General features: G+C 36.2%; 1 protein-coding gene across 1 annotated transcript in view; it reads left to right on the top strand.

The window, feature by feature from the left end:
- Positions 1 to 21,166, top strand: part of USH2A (usherin) — a 790,277-nt gene that overhangs the window by 410,192 nt on the left and 358,919 nt on the right. The window contains exons 32-34 of the mRNA XM_021927201.2: positions 7,250 to 7,409; positions 8,754 to 8,925; positions 14,642 to 14,789. Of these exons, the coding sequence (XP_021782893.2) occupies positions 7,250 to 7,409; positions 8,754 to 8,925; positions 14,642 to 14,789 (480 nt within the window). The remainder of the gene's footprint in view (positions 1 to 7,249; positions 7,410 to 8,753; positions 8,926 to 14,641; positions 14,790 to 21,166) is intronic.

A 21,166-nucleotide genomic window follows, 5' to 3' on the forward strand; every position in this document is an offset into this window, starting at 1 on the left:
CCACCTGGGATTCTTTCTTTCTCGGTGCAAAGGGATAACTATTGAGACAACCCCTTCACATTCAGTGGATATACTCATTGCTTCTACATCATACTTGGGCAACTGATATCTTTACAAGGTTTTCTGTGGCCCTGCCTGAATACAGACACCAAAGTCATTCCTTTTGCTCTGGTCTTGCCCCCCGACCTGGGACTCTACCTTGAAAACAGGGGTCAGGGCTCCTCCTTCAGAGAGCTTGCACATTTCTCCTTCCTTCTATCCTTATTCCATCAGCCAGAGAATTCTGAATTAGGGAAGTGGGAGACTCCATACTTCCTGTTTCTCCCAACATTATATCTGAACTTTGAGTGAGTCTTCCTTCTCTGTTCCCTCAGTCACTCTGTCTAGAAGTTTTTTTTTTTTTTTTTTTTTCCCCCTGCCTCCTGACCAGTCACATTCTATTTTATGGAGAAATCTATTTTATAGTTAAATTCTGATTTTATAATTTAATTGAGTGTACTAGTCTGTTTTCATGCTGCTGTTAAAGACATACCCGAGACTGGGTAATTTGTAAAGAAAAGGAGGTTTAATGGACTCACAGTTGCATGTGGCTGGGGAGGTCTCACAATCATGGGAGAAGGAGAAAGGCACACCTTACATGGCAGCAGACAACAAAGAAATGAGAACCAGGCAAAAAGGGAAATCCGTTATGAAACCATTAGATCTTGTGAGACTTATACACTACCACGAAAACAGAAGGGGGAAACTGCCCCCATGATTCAGTTGTCTCCCACTGGGTCTCTCTCACAACATGTGGGAATTATGGGAACTACAATTCAAGATGAGATTCAGGTGGGGACATAGCCAAACCATATAACTGAGAAACATTTAGATAAAAATTAAATGGAGAAAAGATATAGGGTCAGTAGGAGGGAAGGATGGAAGAAACAAAATTGGTTACTATGACGATCAGATTGAACAAATCCATTGAACAAATCCTGAGCATTGTAGGGGTTTAGAAGAGGAAGCTCTACCCAAGGGCTTCAATTTAAACGCTTACTTGGTTCCTCAAGAGAATTGGCCAAACTGTGAAAGGAGAAGAAGGAAAAACAAATCAACACAATGAAGAGACAAACAAAAGAACAACATAATTATGGCTGAACAGTTCCAAGAGCCCAGTTCAAATTGGAAAACCTGAAATTATAGTAGACTCTTTCAGTGTGTTCAGTGACGTCTCTCAGAAACATCTTAGAGGTATGAGAAGTATTAGAGACATAAGATGATAAGATTTATCCAGAACTGGAAATCAGGATAGCCACATAGAAGAGGACTGGGGATGTGAAGAGCCCTATGTGACCCAGGGAGTATGGTGTTGTAATGAATGATCAAATTTCATAACAAGGGAAATGCCACTATTGAAAATATTCTGAGAATAAGAAAAAGAGGTTTAATGGACTCACAGTTGCATGTGGCTGCATGCAAGAGACTGGACGTTGTGGAGCGGCATAGGAGTGATTGCATAGATGTGACAAGTGGAAGAGGTGGGAGGTAACAAGTTTGTGGTCACAGAGTGCAGGCTTTAGATTTAGAATCTTGGAAATCACTCTGAAGATTATCAAGTAGTAGGTGTAACTATGCTGAATGATGAATAAATGAAGTAGAGGTGAAGGGCATTGCATTTGAGGAAGTTAAAGTAAAGCCAGATTCAGAGATGAGTCATTATTGAGGATGTTAGAGTTGCCAAAAAGGGATTATGATTGAAAAGAAAACTGAGCCAACGCTGAAGTCATAGAGAAGAGAAGCAGTGTGACCGGAGATGTAATGGGGCATGCGTTAACTAGGTTTGGGGCATATCTTCTTTTAAGTAATGAATTGATATTGATTAACTATTGCTATTTTTCCTCCATCTATGGTATAAATATATATCACAGAAAATTTGAAAAATATATGTAATAAAAATTAAATCTATATGCACTTACGCTAAGAAAAATATTGTTAACATTTTGGTATACCAGTATCTCCTATTTTGTTTTTATTTGTTTTTATTGTTTATTTCTTTTACAATGAAGCACTGGTATTTTAAAATTACGTTTTGGCCTTCAGGTGGGTACAGCTTTGCCTTTTTCTTGTATTTAATGGTAAATCTCCTTTATCTTACAACTATAGACCCCTCCATTGGCCTGACAATTGTATTCATTATATTCTTGAAGATTTTAAAATATTTTTAGACAGTACTATATTTCTGAGAAAAAAAAAATGGCAAACTGGGTAGAGGGCATAGAGGTATCCCTCTGGTCTTGCTCATTCATTTTCAACAAGTAAAATTACATGAGTTAGTCATCACACCAATCCTGGAGATATCCTGGTGAACATGATAAAAAATATTTCTCTGAACTCAAGAAGTTTACATTCTTCTGGGAAGGATATAATATCAAGACATAAATGAAAAGACAATTTCAGACTTGTTTTAGTAATTATGATATGGCACTAAACAAGGCGATATGACAAGAACCTGGGGATGATGGTGGCCATATTGTTCAATTATCAAGAAAGACCACTCATAGAAGGATGAGCCTGAAGCATAAGAAAGAGCAATCCAAGCACAAAGAAAGAGAAACTAGATTTCAGTTAGAAGGAGCAGCACCTGCAAAGGCCCAGAAGGGTGAACTTGTTGTGTTAGAAGTACAGAAAAATGCCTAGGGCTAGTGTATGAAAAAAAATGGGGAGAATGCTAAGTCAAATAGGATCTTATTGACCATTATTAGATTTCATTCTAAGAGCAAAAGAAGGGCACTGCAGGGTGTTACTCTGAAGAATCAAAAGATTACTCATGGTGAATGATCTTGCTTTCTTCACTGGGAAAACTGAAGTAGTTAGAGGATAATTCCCATAGACTCTGCTATCCTCTGCCCATCCACCAGCATTGGCACTCACATAGTGTGCATTCTCTCCCATTACTATAGATTGTCTCTGTTCCAAGTTCCACTCTTTCACTTTTGAACTAGATTCTCCTCTTTCACATGTTCAAGGACAAAACTCCAGCAATTTTTTTCTCTTTCATCCGTATCTAGTTTTCCGTTTGCTGCTGGGTCACCCCATCTCATACAACATAAATTTTTCTCTCATTTAAATTACTTTAAAAATCTTCTCTTGATTCTACTCACCTTTTATTTATTGCTTCATTTATCTGTTTTCCTTTGCCACAGAACTTTTTGAAAATGTTCATTATATTCACTGTCTCTAATTTCTCTTCTATTTCCTTATAAGTTCACTCAAATCAGGCTTTGGTGCCGACAAGTTCACTGAAACTTCAATTGTGCAATTACTGATGACTGCCATATTGCTCTACCCAGTGGGCAATTTTTAGTTCTCATCTTATTTCACCTTTAAGTCTTAAAAATTACTTCATTTGACTTTCAAGACACCATAATCTCAATGTTCTTCTCATACCTTACTGGTCACCCTCTGTCTCCTTGGTTGATTTCTCCTTTACTCGTTGGTGTCTTTTATGTTGGTATCCCAAGGTTTTGGTTCTTATACCTTTTCTCTTTTATATCTACACTCACACCATTTGCACTCCTAGCCATCTATATGATAATGACTTACCGAATTATATCTCAAACCATAAACTCTTCCTGTAATTCCAAACTTCTGTTTAAATATCTCGATAATCTCCTCTTGGTTATCAAACTAACATAGCAAATATCTAATTGGCATTCATTATATGAATTCTTATCTTCTGCTCCATGCCTCCCTCAACCAATAAAATGGTTACTTTATCCTTCCCTTTGCTCAGGTCAAAAGCCTTGGAATCAACTCTGGGTCTCCTCTTTCATACTCTACCTACAATGCACTAGGAAAGCCTGTTAGCTTTGCCTTTAAAACATATTCAGAATCCACCCACTTCTTACCTGATTATTACTGGCCTCCACTTACTTAATATTACAGATAGCCTCTTCAGTGAGATTTATTCTTATGCTCTTGCTCACTACCATCAATACGTCATCTAGCAGCCAGAATGATACTCATGAAGTCCATGTTTGATTGCAAGACAGCTCTGTTCAAAATCCTTGGTGGCTCCCTAAGGAGAACCTCTTAGATTAAAAACCAAAATTCTTACAAAGACCTACAAGGCCTGCATGAACTGGCCCCTCATTAAATCTCTAATATAATCTTTGATTTACTTCTTTCTAATTTGTTCTGATCCATCAACATCAGCCCCCCTGCTAGTCCTCAAGCATGTCAGGCATGTCCCTCTTTCCATGGCTTTGCTCTGCTTGTTCCCTCTCTTTGAATGGTCCAACCCCAAAATTCCCACAACTTTTACACTCATCCCCTCTTCAAGTCTTTGCTCAAAATGTCACCTTCCTAATGAGGCCTCTGCTGACTCTTACCTATTAAAATTACCCAGAACTCCTTCCTCTGTTCTGTGTTTTCTGCAAGCAATTTTCATGTAATGCAGCATGAACATCTTAAACTCTGTTACACATTCACTTTAAAGACATGCTATCTTCTAAAATGCAACACCTTTGTTACCCATAAACTTCACAATACCTTGGATAATCTAGAGGTAAATCCTAACTAGGGATGGAGGATTTGACAAGCTCAACTAAACTATCCCTATTTCAATCCTGGCTCACTAGCCATTCCAGCCCTCTCAAGCAACATGACCCTTATAAGTATACTTACTTCCCATCCTGACCCCCCACTCCCAGTCCCAATTATTCTAGAAATGAACACTTCCCGCTCCATGGAAGAATCTGGGCATGGATAACAAACCCTGAACTCATTGCTTCAGGAATCTCCTTCCATCTGAGGCAGATATTCTGAGTGGGTTTAGGTCTTAGGTGATCACAGTCGCCTTCAAAGCATGCAGTTTATAGGGGAAAGGTGAGTGGGGCACTCTGTGATAAGCAGACACTGTGATATGTGATACAATGATGTTGCATTCTTGAGAGACCTAAGTCCTACCTTGAGATACCTGAATTCCAGATATGCAAGTCTGTACCATGGAAACATATGCAAGCAAGCATCAGGCCTTTTTGAATGGAGTAACTTCTCCACCACCTACAAATTGGGTAGGTAAATCCCTGCCCCAGCAAAGCAGAATGTAAGAAAGAAGGAAAAACTGTCCCACTCCAAAGAGTTCACTGGCCAAAGAATTTTGTAGCATCCAGTCTCAGTTGCAGCTGACCAAGACAATCTGATATGGCCATTGTATATTTCTAGGTCACATGGATTTGGCTACTTGGAATATAATTTCTGGCTGAAGCATGTTCTTTCAGCAAGATGGATGTGTTCTCAGTTGAAACACTATAGGTTTTCTCCAATTGCACTGACTTACCCACCAGGAATTCCTCTAAGCTTGGTGACCTCCTTGGTTTTGCTCCTGCAACGGGACTTAGAGTCAAATCCCCAGCTTCTCTTTTTCAGGGAGGACCAGGAATTCAGACAGATGAGAACAATGAGAGAGAGAAAGGTCACCAGAGAGAGAAGAAGAAGAGAGCAGGGGAATGACAGATACAATATGTTAGCATATAAACACATTATAATTTTGGCCAAGATTGGCCCCGGTGGTAGGTGTTTTGCTTTGCATGAAGTTTTCTCTCAGTAAATAATAGTCTACTCTCTCGGTAGCACCTGAGGCCACTGCTCTAATGATTTTAACTTCATAAGTTTCCTAGAATGTTGATCCAAATGAAGGCACCCCAGTTCTGTCTCAGTCGTGCACACATAGTGCGACTGTTGCTGCCATCTCTCAGCAGTCCCTGGCAATGCCACACTGCTTCACCACAAGCTTCAAAGTGTCCTTGAAGTATATGTTTTCACTACATTGATTGGGAGTGCCCCATCTCAACTTGCAACCATTGGATTCCTGTAGGATAGAATTTGTAAAGAAAACAAGGTTTAATCAAAAGCATTAAAAGTCTCTTCTTGTTGATAACTTTTTGTTCTAAGGTAACTATATTTACTGTAAATTATTTTTTAAATCTCTCTTCTAGTGAACTACATGTTTAACCAATTGATTATACTTTGCATGAAAACCAAAGTGTTCTTTCCCCAGTTTACTTTTGTTATCAGTGCAATGCAAAATCTGTTTGCCTGAATTAGGTTGCATTTCATTAATCTCTTCAACATGAAATTGTGGTGGTTCATGGTTAATGAGATTTAAGAATGTGGGTTACTTAAATTGTGACTAATTTATTTTAAAAATATTTCAGAAAATAATGATTGTTTCTGGTATTGTTAAAGTATTAATGATGTGTAAGTCTTGGTACACCTGACTGAACTTTGGTTAGATTACCAAGTGTAGTGAAATGTTCAGGATATTTCAGAATTGAGTTAGTATATTAGTTTAATTAGTTTAATCTAATACAAGAGAATGTGGTATGTGCCTAATACAAGACAGGCAATACAAAACACGAGGGAAGTTCAGGGGAGGGAGAAATTCTTTCGGCCTAGGGCACTACCCTGCTCTCATGGTCATCTTTCAGACCTAGCTCATCTCATTCATTAATTATTCATTCATTCAAAAACACATATTCAAAACCTACAATATGCCAGGTATTGTGCTACATACTAAGAATGCAAAATGAATATATTACCATTCCTACTCTTAAGGTATTTAGTGTATCAGATAGTCATGAGATAGTGTTTTTAAGTGTTAAGTTAAAGTATGTACAAAGATAAAGAGAAGAGGCTAATAGCTCCATCTTGTGCTGGGGTGACAGCAAGGAGTGTTAGGGACATCATAAGGAAGAAATAGGCATCTGCACTTCACCTCGACAATTTGAAGGTCAAATAATAGTCAGGTGGTGGACAGGAGAAGAAAGAAATCTGACAAACGGAATTACAAGCTCAAAGTCATTGTTACAAGCTATGTATTTGCATTTCAAAGGCAACTCCTGTTGTCTTCAAATGTGCTTTAAAATAATTTAAATATCTCATTTATTTTTAAACAGAGCCATTGAACTAAGACTAAACTTAGCAAATGATTTACTTGGTCACAGACATTCCAGAAAACAGTAAAATTGTTAAAATGAAAAAGTCAAAACAAGAGTTTGATTGACACTTGTCTATTTAAACATAACCAGAGTATATTTAAGGGATGAAGCACTCTGTATGGTATTGCTATTGATTTTTATGGCAATTTATTCATATTTTAAGCCTTACCTTAGCAATTCTTTGAGGTAGAACTATAGTGGAGGAGTGAAATCTCCTCATAAGAAGTATAATGCCAAGTAAATTCTTGTTTCTCCCTACCCCCTAGATTTAGCAGTATTTACACCCCACCAGTTTCTACTCAGTGCCTGCACACATGTGGGCTGTACAAACAGTTCCTGGGTCCTACTGTACACAGCACAGCTGCCACCAGAACACGTGGATTCCCCAGTTCTGACTGTCCTGGATTCTAGAACTATACACGTACAGTAAGTAGAAATGTTGTCTTTCTCTCATGCTGGTTCATGCAAGAATCCCAGTAAGTTTAATCAGGGGAGGAGCTTGTGACATAAAATTAATTTTATTGTGATTAAATGCATAGAAGTGATTAGTTCAGTGGATCTGGGAACCTTTGATTATCACTTGCCAGCCTAATTTCCATTTTGTCTTTATGCAATCAGGCTGAGCCACATAGGTACACAGATTCCATGCAAACTTTAGTAAAGGAAAAACTGATCACTTTCATGACTGCCTTGAACTTTTTATATATGGGGCATTATTTGTAATGATTTGGAATTAGAAAGTATTTATATCTTTTTGAGTATAAACCAGGACCTTCTTATTCCCTTATTACCTGCAACTGATATCAGAAAGGAAATTTCACATATAGGCATGTTCAGATGATTTCTGGTATTAGTGATTCTTGCCCATTTCCTAATACATGAGGTATAAGGTGTACTATTGTACTGAGCTAAAATCTAATAGATCTCTCTTATCAAGAGTTAATACTTGTTCATATTTATCTCTCCTGGTCTCAGTTTTCTTATCTCTAAAATAAAAGTTTAGGCTGAATGAATTATGACATTTATTCAAGCTGAAAAATATTATGATTCACATCTCATTGTTCCATGTCTAAATTCTCCTGTTGGCTTCGTGTGCCACTAAGCCAAGCCACGTGACTTAGCCAAAAAGATCTCCCACGACTCAAGTATTTCTCAGCTTAACAATTTCCTGTCTATTCCTTGATTTGCCCTTCTCATTTCCACTGCTATGTTGTAACCCTCATCTGGAATGCCCTCTGTTCTTCCTTCTACCTATCCAAATCCAATCCATCTGTTAAGAATAAAATCTTATGTATCTAAGTAGTGTGTCACTTCATTCAAGAAATCCTGCCTGATTGTTTCAGCTCTTCCAATCATCAATGTCACTGTTTTCTATAATTGTATATTAACCCTATGTTGGATTCCTGGATTTTCCAGGACAATTATATTGTTCCCTCTTTTCCCTGTATCTAAGTTCTCAGATGTTCTACTTCTGAAGTTTTTGTTCTACAGCTTAAATTCAAAATAAATACTCACTTATACATTTTTGTATTGTTAGCTAATTAAAATTATAAGTAACCAGACGGCAGGAGCCTTATCATATTTTATTTTTGCCCCTCAGAATAGGCATTGGATAACTACTTCAGTGTTTTATTTTAAATGAATCAATTTTGAGATTTATATTTTATTTAAAAAGTGTCACAAATCCAAGTTCAAATGTGTCCTTTGAAACTCCTGCATATTTTAGTTTTGACTTGAATGAATGATAATGCTGCATTTTACCATTCCCAGGTGGAAACAACCAAGAAAAATAAGTGGGATTCTGGAACGCTATATATTATATGTTTCAAATCACACAGATGATTTTACAATTTGGAGTGTCATCTATAATAGTACAGAACTTTTCCAGGATCATATGCTACAATACCTTGTACCTGGTAATAAATATCTCATCAAGCTGGGAGTAAGTTTATTTCTATCACTTTCTCTGTTCTCATTCCACTTCATTTCCACTTCTTCTCCCTCTCCTTTTGTCCTATCTTTTCTTTCTCTCTCAAAAAAAAAAAAAAAAAAAAAAAAAAAACGAAAAATCAAAATCCTCATGTATTGCTATTTATACTGAAAACTCACTTCCCATCCTAAATGTGAATTCTGTTGATCTAATACCTACACATTTATTTTATATTATTCAAAATGATAGAATAACAGCCTGAGTCAGTAGATTTTTTCAAGTCACAGTTGGGATTATCAAGATTTTTAAAATTACTTGTAGAACATCATAATTGTTCAGAACTTTTTCTAAAGTGCCAGGATTAATAAGGTTATTTCTCTGTGGCATTTGTATTCATTTAAAAAACAATGCATAGTATGAAAATTTAGATCCTATATTTTTAAATGGAAGTTTAAATGACCGTCAAATATTCTTGATTGTTGTTACATTCTGGTTTATATTATGCTCATATCTCAGAAGAACAGTCACTTAATAAAACCCCAGGACCAACATAGTTTAGAGGTTCCTTTAGACAGACAATAGCATTTTTTTTTAATGCAAAATAGCACTTTTACACAAAGGTCTTTTAAAAGACCTTGATATTACTGTGGAATTTATACTCAGTAGTTCCTTTTGTTTTTTGATGAAATATAATCTTTTTTAAGTTTAATAGCACATCTGAAAATAACTGAATATAAACATGAGATTGTCCCTATTTGTTTTAAACACACTCTTCATTTTATAGCAATACCTATATAAGGATATTTGCTTTGATAAATGCCATAGAAAATATTCTGCTCTTGATTATGAATAAATTTACATTTATGTAGACACTGTGTATGCATTCATTTTACTTAACATGCTCTTGAATGCTCTAAATATTACACTATGAGAAAATAAACTACATTCGACTATTGCTAACTGTCTGACTTAACACCACAAAACAAGGGCAATCAGACAGTGGTAAAAAATACCGTTCAAAACTAACTCCGTGTGCCTAGGTATTCCACATAGCAGAGTTTATGAAACAGCACTTTGGTTACTTACAGTTTTATTACCCATTAAGTAAGAAATATACTAACTCGATTTTCAAGTGCTAACACAGAAATACAAACTATTTTCAAAATAATGGTAGTATCAAAATCAGGAAGAGTCTTAATTTTTTGGAAGCAACCAAAATTAAACCGAAATTGTGCTCTTGGTTTTTATCAAAAGTAGGCAAATGACACAAAACAGATTCTATTCCTAGGGCAGATTTTAGGATGTGCTGTGTGGTGCATCAGAATTCGTATCAATCTCCTATATTTTATAAATCCTTAATACCTTGAAAATACATACTGGTAGATTAGGAGTCCTCTGCCCTGAGTATTAATTCAGATTTTGCTACTAACTGTGTGACCTAAGGCAAATTCACTTAACCTCACTGAGTTTTATTTTCTTCATGCCTAAAATTAGAACATTGAACTAAACGATTTTTAATGTCTCTCAGCCATAATATTCTATGATGCTAAAAAAAGTAATCCCAAACACTGTTCTATGGAGTCAAATGCTATCTGTCAGCCACTGAATAGTGTTGATGCGAGACGTTGTAAAGATGTGAAAATCCTTGCCTTAACTCTTGGTGGGGAAATAAACTTGCTCACACTATTTTCGAGTTCACTATATTTATTAGGGCAGAAAATAATATATTTTCAGGAAGGATTCAACTAACAGGTTTTTTACTTAACTCTGTTAAACAGTAAATTAAATGAACCAAAACATTTTAGGTTCATCCTGGTTAATTGAGGGATTATTATATATTTCACAGTTTCAATATAATAACCGGCTTTCAAGGTCATTAGATTCATAGATTGAGAGCAGGTTCTCAGCAAAGTGGAGTTGCCTTTATAGATCATTATAGCATGTTGACTAAGAGCTGGAAAACAAAACATAAGATAACAAAGCCTTTAAGCAGCACTTGGAATAGAGGAAGATACATGGGGATTTGAACCGCTATGATTTACTCTAGGCTTGGAGCAGGTATGTTACTTCATGTAACATCGTTTAGTTTTCACATTTGACTGGATTATAAACTGCTGAAACATAAGGACTGAATCTTTCAAAATTCAATCTGCAGTTTCAAGCACAGGGCCTACTGGAAACCGGAAGCTGAGCAAACAATTCCTGAATGCATGACCACCAAAGACATCATTTCGTAAAGGTTCTAAAACTTTTGATATGAATTCAGTAATTTGCTTGCAAGCATTGGAATTAGCAATGGTGTGGTTCCAAAACATACTCTTTCCACTGCAAGAAAAAAAAATAGCATAATATGTTGCTACACTCAACAAAGGCTATTTTGAAATATGATAGCTCCTAATAAAGAAGACAGTACGTTAAAAATAAAATAAAGAAGCTATTAATACAGACAGCTATCAAGATAGGTGTTGTTTGATAATTTTCATACTACTGCTAGCCATTTGTAACTTGATGAATTCTAAGTTTATATGTTCCCGAAAGATTCCTGGAAATGGCTTAACTTTTTAAGTAATTATGGATCAAGTGGCCTTTTTCTTTTTCTTTATGTTTTAAAATATGTTGCACTCTTAACGCCCTCAATCCCTGTGGACCTGAAAATTTACTGGAAAAGAGAATGCTAGTTTGGTCCGGGCACAGTGGCTCACGTCTGTAATCCTAGCACTCTGGGAGGCCCTCGTGGGCAGGTGACTTGAGGCCAGGAGTTCAAGACCAGCCTGGCCAAGATGGTGAAAACACATCTCTACTTAAAATACAAAAAATAGCCGGGTGTGGTGCTGCAAGCATATAATCCCAGTTACTCGGGAGGCTGAGGCATGAGAAACCCTTGAACCCAAGAGGCAGAGGTTGCAGCGATCTGAGATCTGCCTCTGCACTCCAGCCTGGGCAACTCAGCAAGTCTCCGTCTCAACAACAACAAAAAAAGGAATGCTAGTTTTGGATTGTCTTAATAGTCATGATTTAAAAAATAATTGATACAAGTTTATTATTTATGCATTTTATTGTACCAAAATTGAATCCCTTATTTGCTCAGATGTTACTCATCATTTCAAGGCAGAATTATGCCTTTATGAATTTTTCAAAATGGCTATAACTAAGAAAAGCTGAAAGAGATGAGTGAAAACAACCTATTTTAATTGCTGTCAGGCTTTCAGAGACCTTGCCATTTCATAAAGGCATCTTTAATCAACACCAACATTTTGTTTAGTTTTTCCAAACCAGAATTTTAATCAGCATTCAGCTGTATTGAATGTAGTGGCCTCTGGTGCGGGCAGGTCAAACAAGATACTGATTGGTTCAATTTCATTTAGATGATGTCAGATTAGACCAATTGGAAGCAACTTTAAGAACATTTATTTTCCCATCAAAGGAACTAAGGTATTGTGTTGCTTACTTAGAACCCTCTAAATACATCCAAAAAGAATGTGGGCAAAACAAAATAAAATAATTTGCAGGTAATTCTGTTATTTCAGCAGCCTCTTTATAAATAATTTCATTTACAAGAAAAATTCTTTCATAAATGCCTTATATCCTTGAGAGATTTCTTTGTCAAGTTACTGGTTTATTGATCTCAGATGACATAGTATAAGAAACAGTCCTTCTAAACCAAAGGATGTTTTTACTTATCCTAGAAGACATCATAAAATCCTCAAAACAAAGTAAATTTTAATTCACACTCTGTTTAAAAAATATACACTTATATGTTGTATAGTACAGAATTTATTTGGGGAGCGTTAGCAGGGGAAATATCTCAGCACACAACGAAGAAAGAAATAGTGACAAATAGACCATCAGAGTTAAATCCCAGTGTTTTACAAGTTTAACAATAAGAAGCTGCAACATTTTTCCCTTCTAAGGGAAAAAAATCTGAAAAATGCAAATGAATTGATTTTTTTTTTTTCTCCCTGAGAAGTGGGAAGAATTTGTCTTTGACCGTTTTTCCTTTGATAACTCAGCTGTCTCATATGACCTCTTTTCCTGCCATATATTCTTGTGGACTTTTAGCACATTTGAAATGTCTGGGGTCTTCAACTTTTTTTTTCTATTTTAATCGTTGGGCAGTTATTTTTTGAGATAACAGTGACTTGTCCTAAAGTTTTGAGTCAGAGTTTGGCCACATTTGCAAAGATTCCATTCTCAAGAGGAGTATGGTTTTTTTCTTGCATAGAAAGGCACATGCCACAGCTGAGAATTAGAGAAAACCCACAGAGGTTAATTAGGTACCCAATCCTAATGCAATTTCATGCCCAGACCACAATTTAACTCATCTGAAACTTGCTTAAGCTGGTAAGAAATTATCCTGAAGAAATGGGCTGCTGCTATAGTCTTGTAATAGCAACTGAGATGAATATCCATGTTTGTTGACCATAAACTGTTGTTTATGCTTATAATGAAGAATTTGCAACAAGTTTCAACAACGTTGCAAAGAGTAGTATACTCCGATATTTTTTAAAAATCTAAAAATCGGTCAGCCTCCTTCTGTCTTTATGGAAAAGAATATTTACTGCTTTAAGAATCACAAAATCACTCCCTCAGTATCAAACTGAGAAATCAGAGGAGATGCCTAAAGAAAGAGACGCTTTAACTTTTTATCTTAGTAATACCTGTCTTACACAAAAGTGAGCTACATAACTCTGCTTTTTTACACTGTCTTATGATTTTGCTTTATTTTCTTTTTGATTTTGGTAAAATTTAGTACTTTTTGAAATATTTTTAAACTTCGTGGTATCAATTGAAATTGTAACTTGAAGAGATACTGAACCAAGCTTAAGTATAGTTTTCAAATATCATTGTTATATAAGGATATAATTACTAATATTTGCTAGCAAATATGGGCTAAAAAACCCCTTAATGTATGTATCAATTACCTGGAAAATTGCTTGTCCGGTAAGGTTAAAAAAATTATTTGCAGTTTACTCTGAAAGTGTACACAGAAATTTCTGTAACATTCATGTTACCATTTCTGACATTAGTGATACGTAATTAGGGAACAGAGAGTTCTGTGATCATGTTAAATTTATCAGACATGTTTTGATGAAGCCTATCTACTCTGACACATAAGTAAATTATGTGATCCTTTAAGCCATTAAACATTCACTCAACAATTGCTTTGTATTTATTGTTTTATGAGAAACATTGTTTTATTTCGTTTTTCTTGGTGTTATACTGTAAACATATTGGTCACACTGTAGAAATAAAAGGCAATTGTATTTGCTGCACATCTTTTCTTCCCTAGAAGTCAGTTGTTTTACCTTAAAGTAGTCTTCATCCTCTAGTACTTTACTTATGTTATGTGTACACATGCTGTGTGTGTGTGTGTGTGTGTGCACGTTTAATTCACTCTGGAAAGCTTTGTGCAAGGCTAACTTCAGCAGGGCTGTTTATCCAGTCAATATATGCCCCACATCTCTAGGCTCTCACTTAGGATGCTTCCCTAATTCATACATTCATACTGTCTCGGTTATTCTCTAACTATTGGGGATGGTTATCTTATGCCTTATAAAGCAAACTAAATAAATGTTAAATCTTAACATTGAAATGAATTTATTTTGGGGGAGTAAAGGTAGCACTATATAACAAAATCTGAAACTCTTATTGTGAATTCTCTGTCCTCAATGTTCATGAAAACTTTCGGGACCAAGAGTGAAGTGCGCATTTTTGCATCTCTGTTTAGGCTTGCACGGGTGGTGGGTGCACAGTGAGTGAAGCCAGTGAGGCCCTAACTGACGAGGACATACCCGAAGGCGTGCCAGCCCCCGAAGTCCACTCATATTCACCTGACTCCTTTAATGTCTCCTGGACTGAGCCTGAATATCCGAATGGTAAGTGAACTCTTTTAGCCTCAAGTTAAAAAGATGATTAGCAAAGGTAAATTAATATTCTAAATGGCAGCTTATATGTGGTGCTTAATTTTTAATGATCATTTTAGCACATAAAATACCTAAGATAGTATCATTGTCTGTAGTTGGGGAGATTGTGGTTTTTAGGCTAACACACAATTTTGGTGGCTCAAAAGTGCTCCCTTTTGATAGTTCTTGTGTACTGCATCTTATTGTTTAATATGCTCCAGGAGAGGTGAAGAGAGCAAATGGGGAGGATTCCCAAAAAATGCCGTAGTGAGAGTGACATTGTATCTTAATGACTTTCTGTTTTTAAAAGCCATTAGTTCTTCCTCGGAGAAGGAGAGAGGTGGAAAGTTCATGTACATATGGTGTCAAAACGCTTTTGATTTAATAAGTTTATTTTAAAAGAGGCCACTTGGAACTCTGTATTTTTTAATGTACTATTTATAAATATTTCAACATGCAGTTTTTAAACAACGCATAGATTAAACACACATACATTTATACATATTTAGCTGGAAGCAAGTTTTGTGCATTTCTAAGCAATATATATGTTTTTGTCCAGTTTAGTAAATTAAGTTAGTCAGTTATGTTTCACTAAAATAAAACCTCATTATGAAGAATTTATAGTAGTTTTGAGTAGAAATTGCTTTATTCGTTTAGTGGAAATATCTTTAAGATTCACATAACATAGTACCATTGTTTCACAATGATGGAAGCTTAGTTGACATTAAATTTCATTCCTCTTTGAGACAAATATCAAGAAGACTTTTAATATCATAGAAACTCTTTTAAGTAACTCATTACTGAAAATTGAAATGGACTCTTTTAGCATAGGCACAAAGAATGAAAGAAAAAAAGTTACAGTTTTATTAGTTTGTCTTATGTTTACTACGATATTAATTATTCCAGCCATCTCATTTTAATTAAACTTTTGGCAAATGCACTAGATATATTTGAGGTAATGGAGAGAATTCTAATAATCAGAGTGAGTTATCATCTGTGCTATTGAAGTTATTCCTGTACTATTACAAATTTTCCAAGAAAAAATAAATGGATGCCTATTTGATACTATATTAAGCCATCAACCATCTTGTTATGATTCTTACTCCACAAAGAACTCTAATTCATAGGTGACAATGAAAATGTTAATGATTTATTTCAATCAGATTGCTGTGAAATGCTATTACATGATTTGCATAGTAGAACACTTCCCTCCATCCCAATTGGTAAATGCAATTGGAACTACAATTGAACTCAGAATCTTCAATTGTTCAGGGAAATATTTTCCACATTTCAAAGCTCTTTGAATGTTTTGTGTATTTGTGTATGTGTTGTATATTTGCAAGCAGTTTTAAAATGTACTCATCAAGCAAGAAGAATTTGGAAGATTTTGGAGATTTGTATTAGCACTTCCATGGTATTCCAAAGTCTTGTGTTTAATCACAGTGGGATTTTTAGAATTTTAATTGTGGTACAATGGTTAGACATTTAAAAGGTAGTTTTATTTTTTTAAAAACTACTCTTTTTTTTACTATTTCTCCCCACTTTCCCCCAATTTTTTAGCATTTTGTTTCTCTTGTTGATTGTCTAGAGAGGGATAATCTGATTGTTGGAAAACATCTTGTCTCTCTATCTGTCTTCAAAGTCCCCACGCTTCTCCTCCAATGCCCAAAGAATAAAGTCCAAATTTTTAGTCTGGTATTCAGGTTACTACCAACTTGTGACTCAACCTGAATACACATTGCCTTGTAACATATCTTCCTTTCTAGCCACGCTGTAATATTTATGGCTTAATGTTGGGTTGTGAAACATGGGTGGAGTCAAATAGTCCTGGAGTAAAAAATTGTTTCTAATGTACAGTGACTGTGTTACCTTGGGAAATTCATTAACTTCCATGGACCCCAGTTTCCTTGATTAGAAAATTGAGATTAACAGGCCGGATGCTGTGACTCATGCCTGTAATCTCAGCGCTTTGGGAGGCTGAGGCGGGCAGATCACGAGGTCAGGAGATCGAGACCATCCTGGCTAACATGGTGAAACCCCGTCTGTACTAAAAATACAAAATATTAGCCAGGCGTGGTGGTGGGCGCCTGTAGTCCCAGCTACTGGGGAGGCTAAGGCAGGAGAATAGCGTGAACCTGGGAGGCAGAGCTTGCAGTGAGCCGAGATCGTGTCACTGCACTCCAACCTGGGTCGCAGAGCAAGACTCCGTCTCAAAAAAAAAAAGAAAAGAAAAGAAAAGAAAACTGAGATTAACAATCCCATCCATCAGCACCCTGTCTTTACCTGTAGAAATCCAACTCCTTCTTCTAGGCTAACCGTAGGCCTCTTATTCTATGGAATCATTCTACTGTTCCTTAAGTTTAACGTAAACTTTCCCTCTTCTCTTGACTATGTGACCTGTTTCTATGCCTTCATAATGGAATTTCATTCAGCCTGTGCTTAAAGTTATTTGGGTATATGTCAAACACTCCCACCAGATGATAAGGGCCATAAATCATTAATTTCTCTTTCACTCCACAGAGCCTAACACAATGTTCTACTTTTTATTGGTGCCCAATAATATTTAATTCATTTAATGTCTCTTGTGGAAATTACCTTTGATCGGTGGCATATATATTCCAAAGCCCTGGCTTTTTAATGATACCAAGAGAGATGATACCATCCAGTGCCTGCAATATATTTGTTCAAAATGCATTCGTTCCTAAATATATTTTTCTAGCTGTGTAGGTTCTGGGCCTGGGTTTCTATTTTGGGAGTGTCGATCTTGCATTTGACCAAACAATTTTTAATTTTCTTTTCTGGATTATACCCAATTCAAAGTTAATGGTACTAGGCCCACGTGGCAATATATGCTACCTAATGGTTGCTTTCTAATTTCTGAATATGCTGCAGAAGACAAATACAATTGGAGAATAAGATAGACTTCATTCTTGTGTAACTAAATAAACCCTTTCAAAAGATTTTAAATGGTATTTCTCAAACTTATCTGATTCTTAGAACCATCTTGGGAGCACCAATTGAAGAAGTAGATTCTAGGCTCCACCACGGGCCTCCTAAATAATCAGAATCTTCCACTGCCTTGGTTGTCATCAAAATGCTCCTGGGTATTTAATACATTTTCCAACTGAGACCTCTCACAAAATCCTCCACCTGAATTTGTGTTACATCTTCAACTCAGCATATCCAAGTTGATTTCTCCTCACGGTCTCTGTCTCTCTACTTGCTCTTTCTCCTGTATTCCCTCTCTCATGGATTTGCACCACCCAGCCCTGCCAGCCAGGATACTGAGCAGCAGTCTTCACTTTAATCCTTGTTCATCCCTGACTGCTGTCACCACACAACCCCTCGACTGCACTTCACTAGTGAAGGTCATTAATATTGCTTACCCAGATCGCTTCAGGAGCCTCTTCATGCCATGCAAAAAATTTGCAATTGTTCATTCAAAGTATGTATTTTGATGGCCTACTAGGTTCCATCACTCTTATATATACAGTGAATTTCCTTGCTTCTTGATCTCAAGGATGTCAGAGTCCCTTGGGGAAAATATCCATATAAATGAATGCTCACAAGGTAGGGAGGTGTACAAGGTGCCAGGTATACAAAGAAGCAGCTCCTAATGATGCCCTGTGAGATGTGGACATGTCATCCCTCTGCATCCTCATAAAGATGTTGCAGGACCAGAGATATACATGTGTTTAGTCTGAAACTGGTACTACTTGCCTGGTTTTGCACACTCAGGTTTCAAAATCTTGACTCTGTTAGTCAGTTATGTACCTAAAGGAATGTTTTTTCACTAGGGATTTATAAACATGAACAAAGATTTGTTGAGAAAAATTAAACCCACCTTCTATAGTGAGAACTAGGTATATTTTTATGCATGCCTATATATGACAAAATATGAAAGGTATACATGGTTCTGACATAAATGTCCAATTCTTGCCAATCAAACAGTTGGTATCCTTTGGCCACCATGTCGTACGAAACATTCTCTCCTTTTCGTAACTGATTCTGACTGAAATGATCAGCTCCTACTCGTGAAAGTCTGATGGTAATCCTTAACCAGGGCTTTAAGAAAATATCCTCTCCCTTTGTTATTTCAGTTCTCTTCCTTATCTCCCAACCTGGTCCTTCTCCACAGTGTCTGTGCTGGGGAGCTTGCTAGTTGGTTCAGTACATACTTCATGAGCCCTGAGAATTTTTCCTAATTTGGTGTCTTTTGTTCAGTAGTGTACCAGCAGCTCCAAGAATAGTGCCTTGGCACATAATAATTGCTCAGTTAAAAATTTGTTGATCACCATTATTAAAGTAAAAAACAGAAAACAACACATTCTGGAAAGGATGTGGAGAAATTGGGACCCTTAAGTACTGTTGGTGGGAATATTAAGTGGTGCATCTGCTATGAAAAACAGTATAGAGGTTCCTTAGATAATTAATAATAGAATTATTATATGATGTAGCAATCCCACTTCTTGAAATATATCCAAAAGAATTGGAAACGAGATACATTGCAGCATTATTCACAGTAGCTAAGAGGTGCAAAAATTCAAGTGTCTATGGACAGATAAATGCATAAGAAAAATGTGATATATTTATACAATGGAATATCATTCGGCCTTAAAAAGAAGGAAGTCCTGTCATACGATACAATGTGGATGAAACTTGAGGACATTATGGTAAATGAAATAAGCCACTCACAAAAAGACAAATACTGCATGATTGCACTTATGTGAGTTTATATCTACAGTAGTTGAATGCACAGACACAGAAAGCAGAATTACAGTTACCAAGGGCTGGGTGGAAGGGGAAAATGGAGAGTTGCTGTTCAATGGGTTTAGAGCTTCAGTTTTCCAAGACGACAAAGTTCTACAAATCTGTTGCACAACCATGTGTATGTAGATAACATGATCGTACACTTAAAATGGTTAAGATGCCCAATTTTATGTTGTGTTTTCTACCGTAATAAAAAAAATGATATAGGGAGGATGTAATAAAATGCCATAAACTTCTACACTAGAAAAAAAAAGATTAAGAGCAGTGTTAGTTTAAAACAAACAAATTTGTTGATTAATAATCACTTAGAGATCTATGCATAAAATATGCATTTGTTAAACAAGAGTGAGCTCATACTATTTGCGTTGTTGTGGAGTTTACTTTTCTCACTTCACAATATGGTGCAAACATCTTTCCTTGCAGTTCAGTGGAACGTGACCTCATTCTTTCAAAAGGCGGTATGCAATCCCACTGATGAAACTACAGCTTATAAGACCCATCTTTTTACTGATGGACATTTCTGTGATTTTACTATTACAATGTTACTTGCTATTAATCGCGTCAGTCTGCCAAGTACAGTCTTTAAGTACTGAGTCATTATCACTTGATTCACACCTAAGGCTTTGCTCGTCTTCAAATATGTCCTGCTTAATTCTAGTCCCTTGCTTCACATACCTGCAAAAATGATGGTGTGACACTTCAGCTCTGTGTTTCTCTAATCAGAGTCCTTTGCACCCACGTTCCCTCTGGCAAAGGTGTTCTTTACAGGCTGCGATTTCAGACATGATTTTAAAACCGCCGAAAAGAGCGACTTTTAGGTCCAAGGTTCCTAGGAACCCTTATTATGTGGGACCTTGATGCTTCCTTTGTAAGACCTTAGCCATCACAGAGAAGTAGCACAAAGGATTACTGTCTAATAAATTTGTGACCTGTATTGTGTAGATTGCAATTGCATAATTAAAGTTATGCTTTTGAGAGCTTCCAAATTCTCATGAGCCATATTCCCTTTTAGAAGCTTAGGCCTTAGAATCCTGAAATATGTTTTTTCTTCACACTTCAAGTCTACCTTGCTAAAACAGCATAGCTATCTGACTATGCCAAACTTATTCGTCATTATCTAGCATAACATTTAAAGTGACATTTTAAACTAATTAGAATATGTGTTTTTTAAAATACTAACTAAAAATATGGAATATAAAATGTTTATCTTTTATTAATAGCCATAATTCCTTGTAACTAATCTCTATTTTTACCTAAGTAAATCGACCTAAAATAGTTCCTTTATTAGACTAAGCCGCATGAAGGCAGGAATCATATGTGCCTTTTTCACTGCCCTAGTCCTGGCCCTTGACAGAGTGCCACAGAGTAGAGGGGTGTTATAAAGCTGTCGAATGAATTCATATTTACTGATGATAGGGACAATAACAAAACTGTAATAGTGTTGATGTGAGAAGCATATTCATATGCAATCATACAACATACACAAATGCACACTGTGAGCACATTTTATGATTCTGTTATACAGGTGGGATAATTTCAAAGGCAGCAGAAATGAATCTTCCTCTTGGGCCTGCTGAAGG

This window comes from Papio anubis, chromosome 1 (genome assembly GCF_008728515.1).
Source record: "Papio anubis isolate 15944 chromosome 1, Panubis1.0, whole genome shotgun sequence".
NCBI lineage: Eukaryota > Metazoa > Chordata > Mammalia > Primates > Cercopithecidae > Papio > Papio anubis.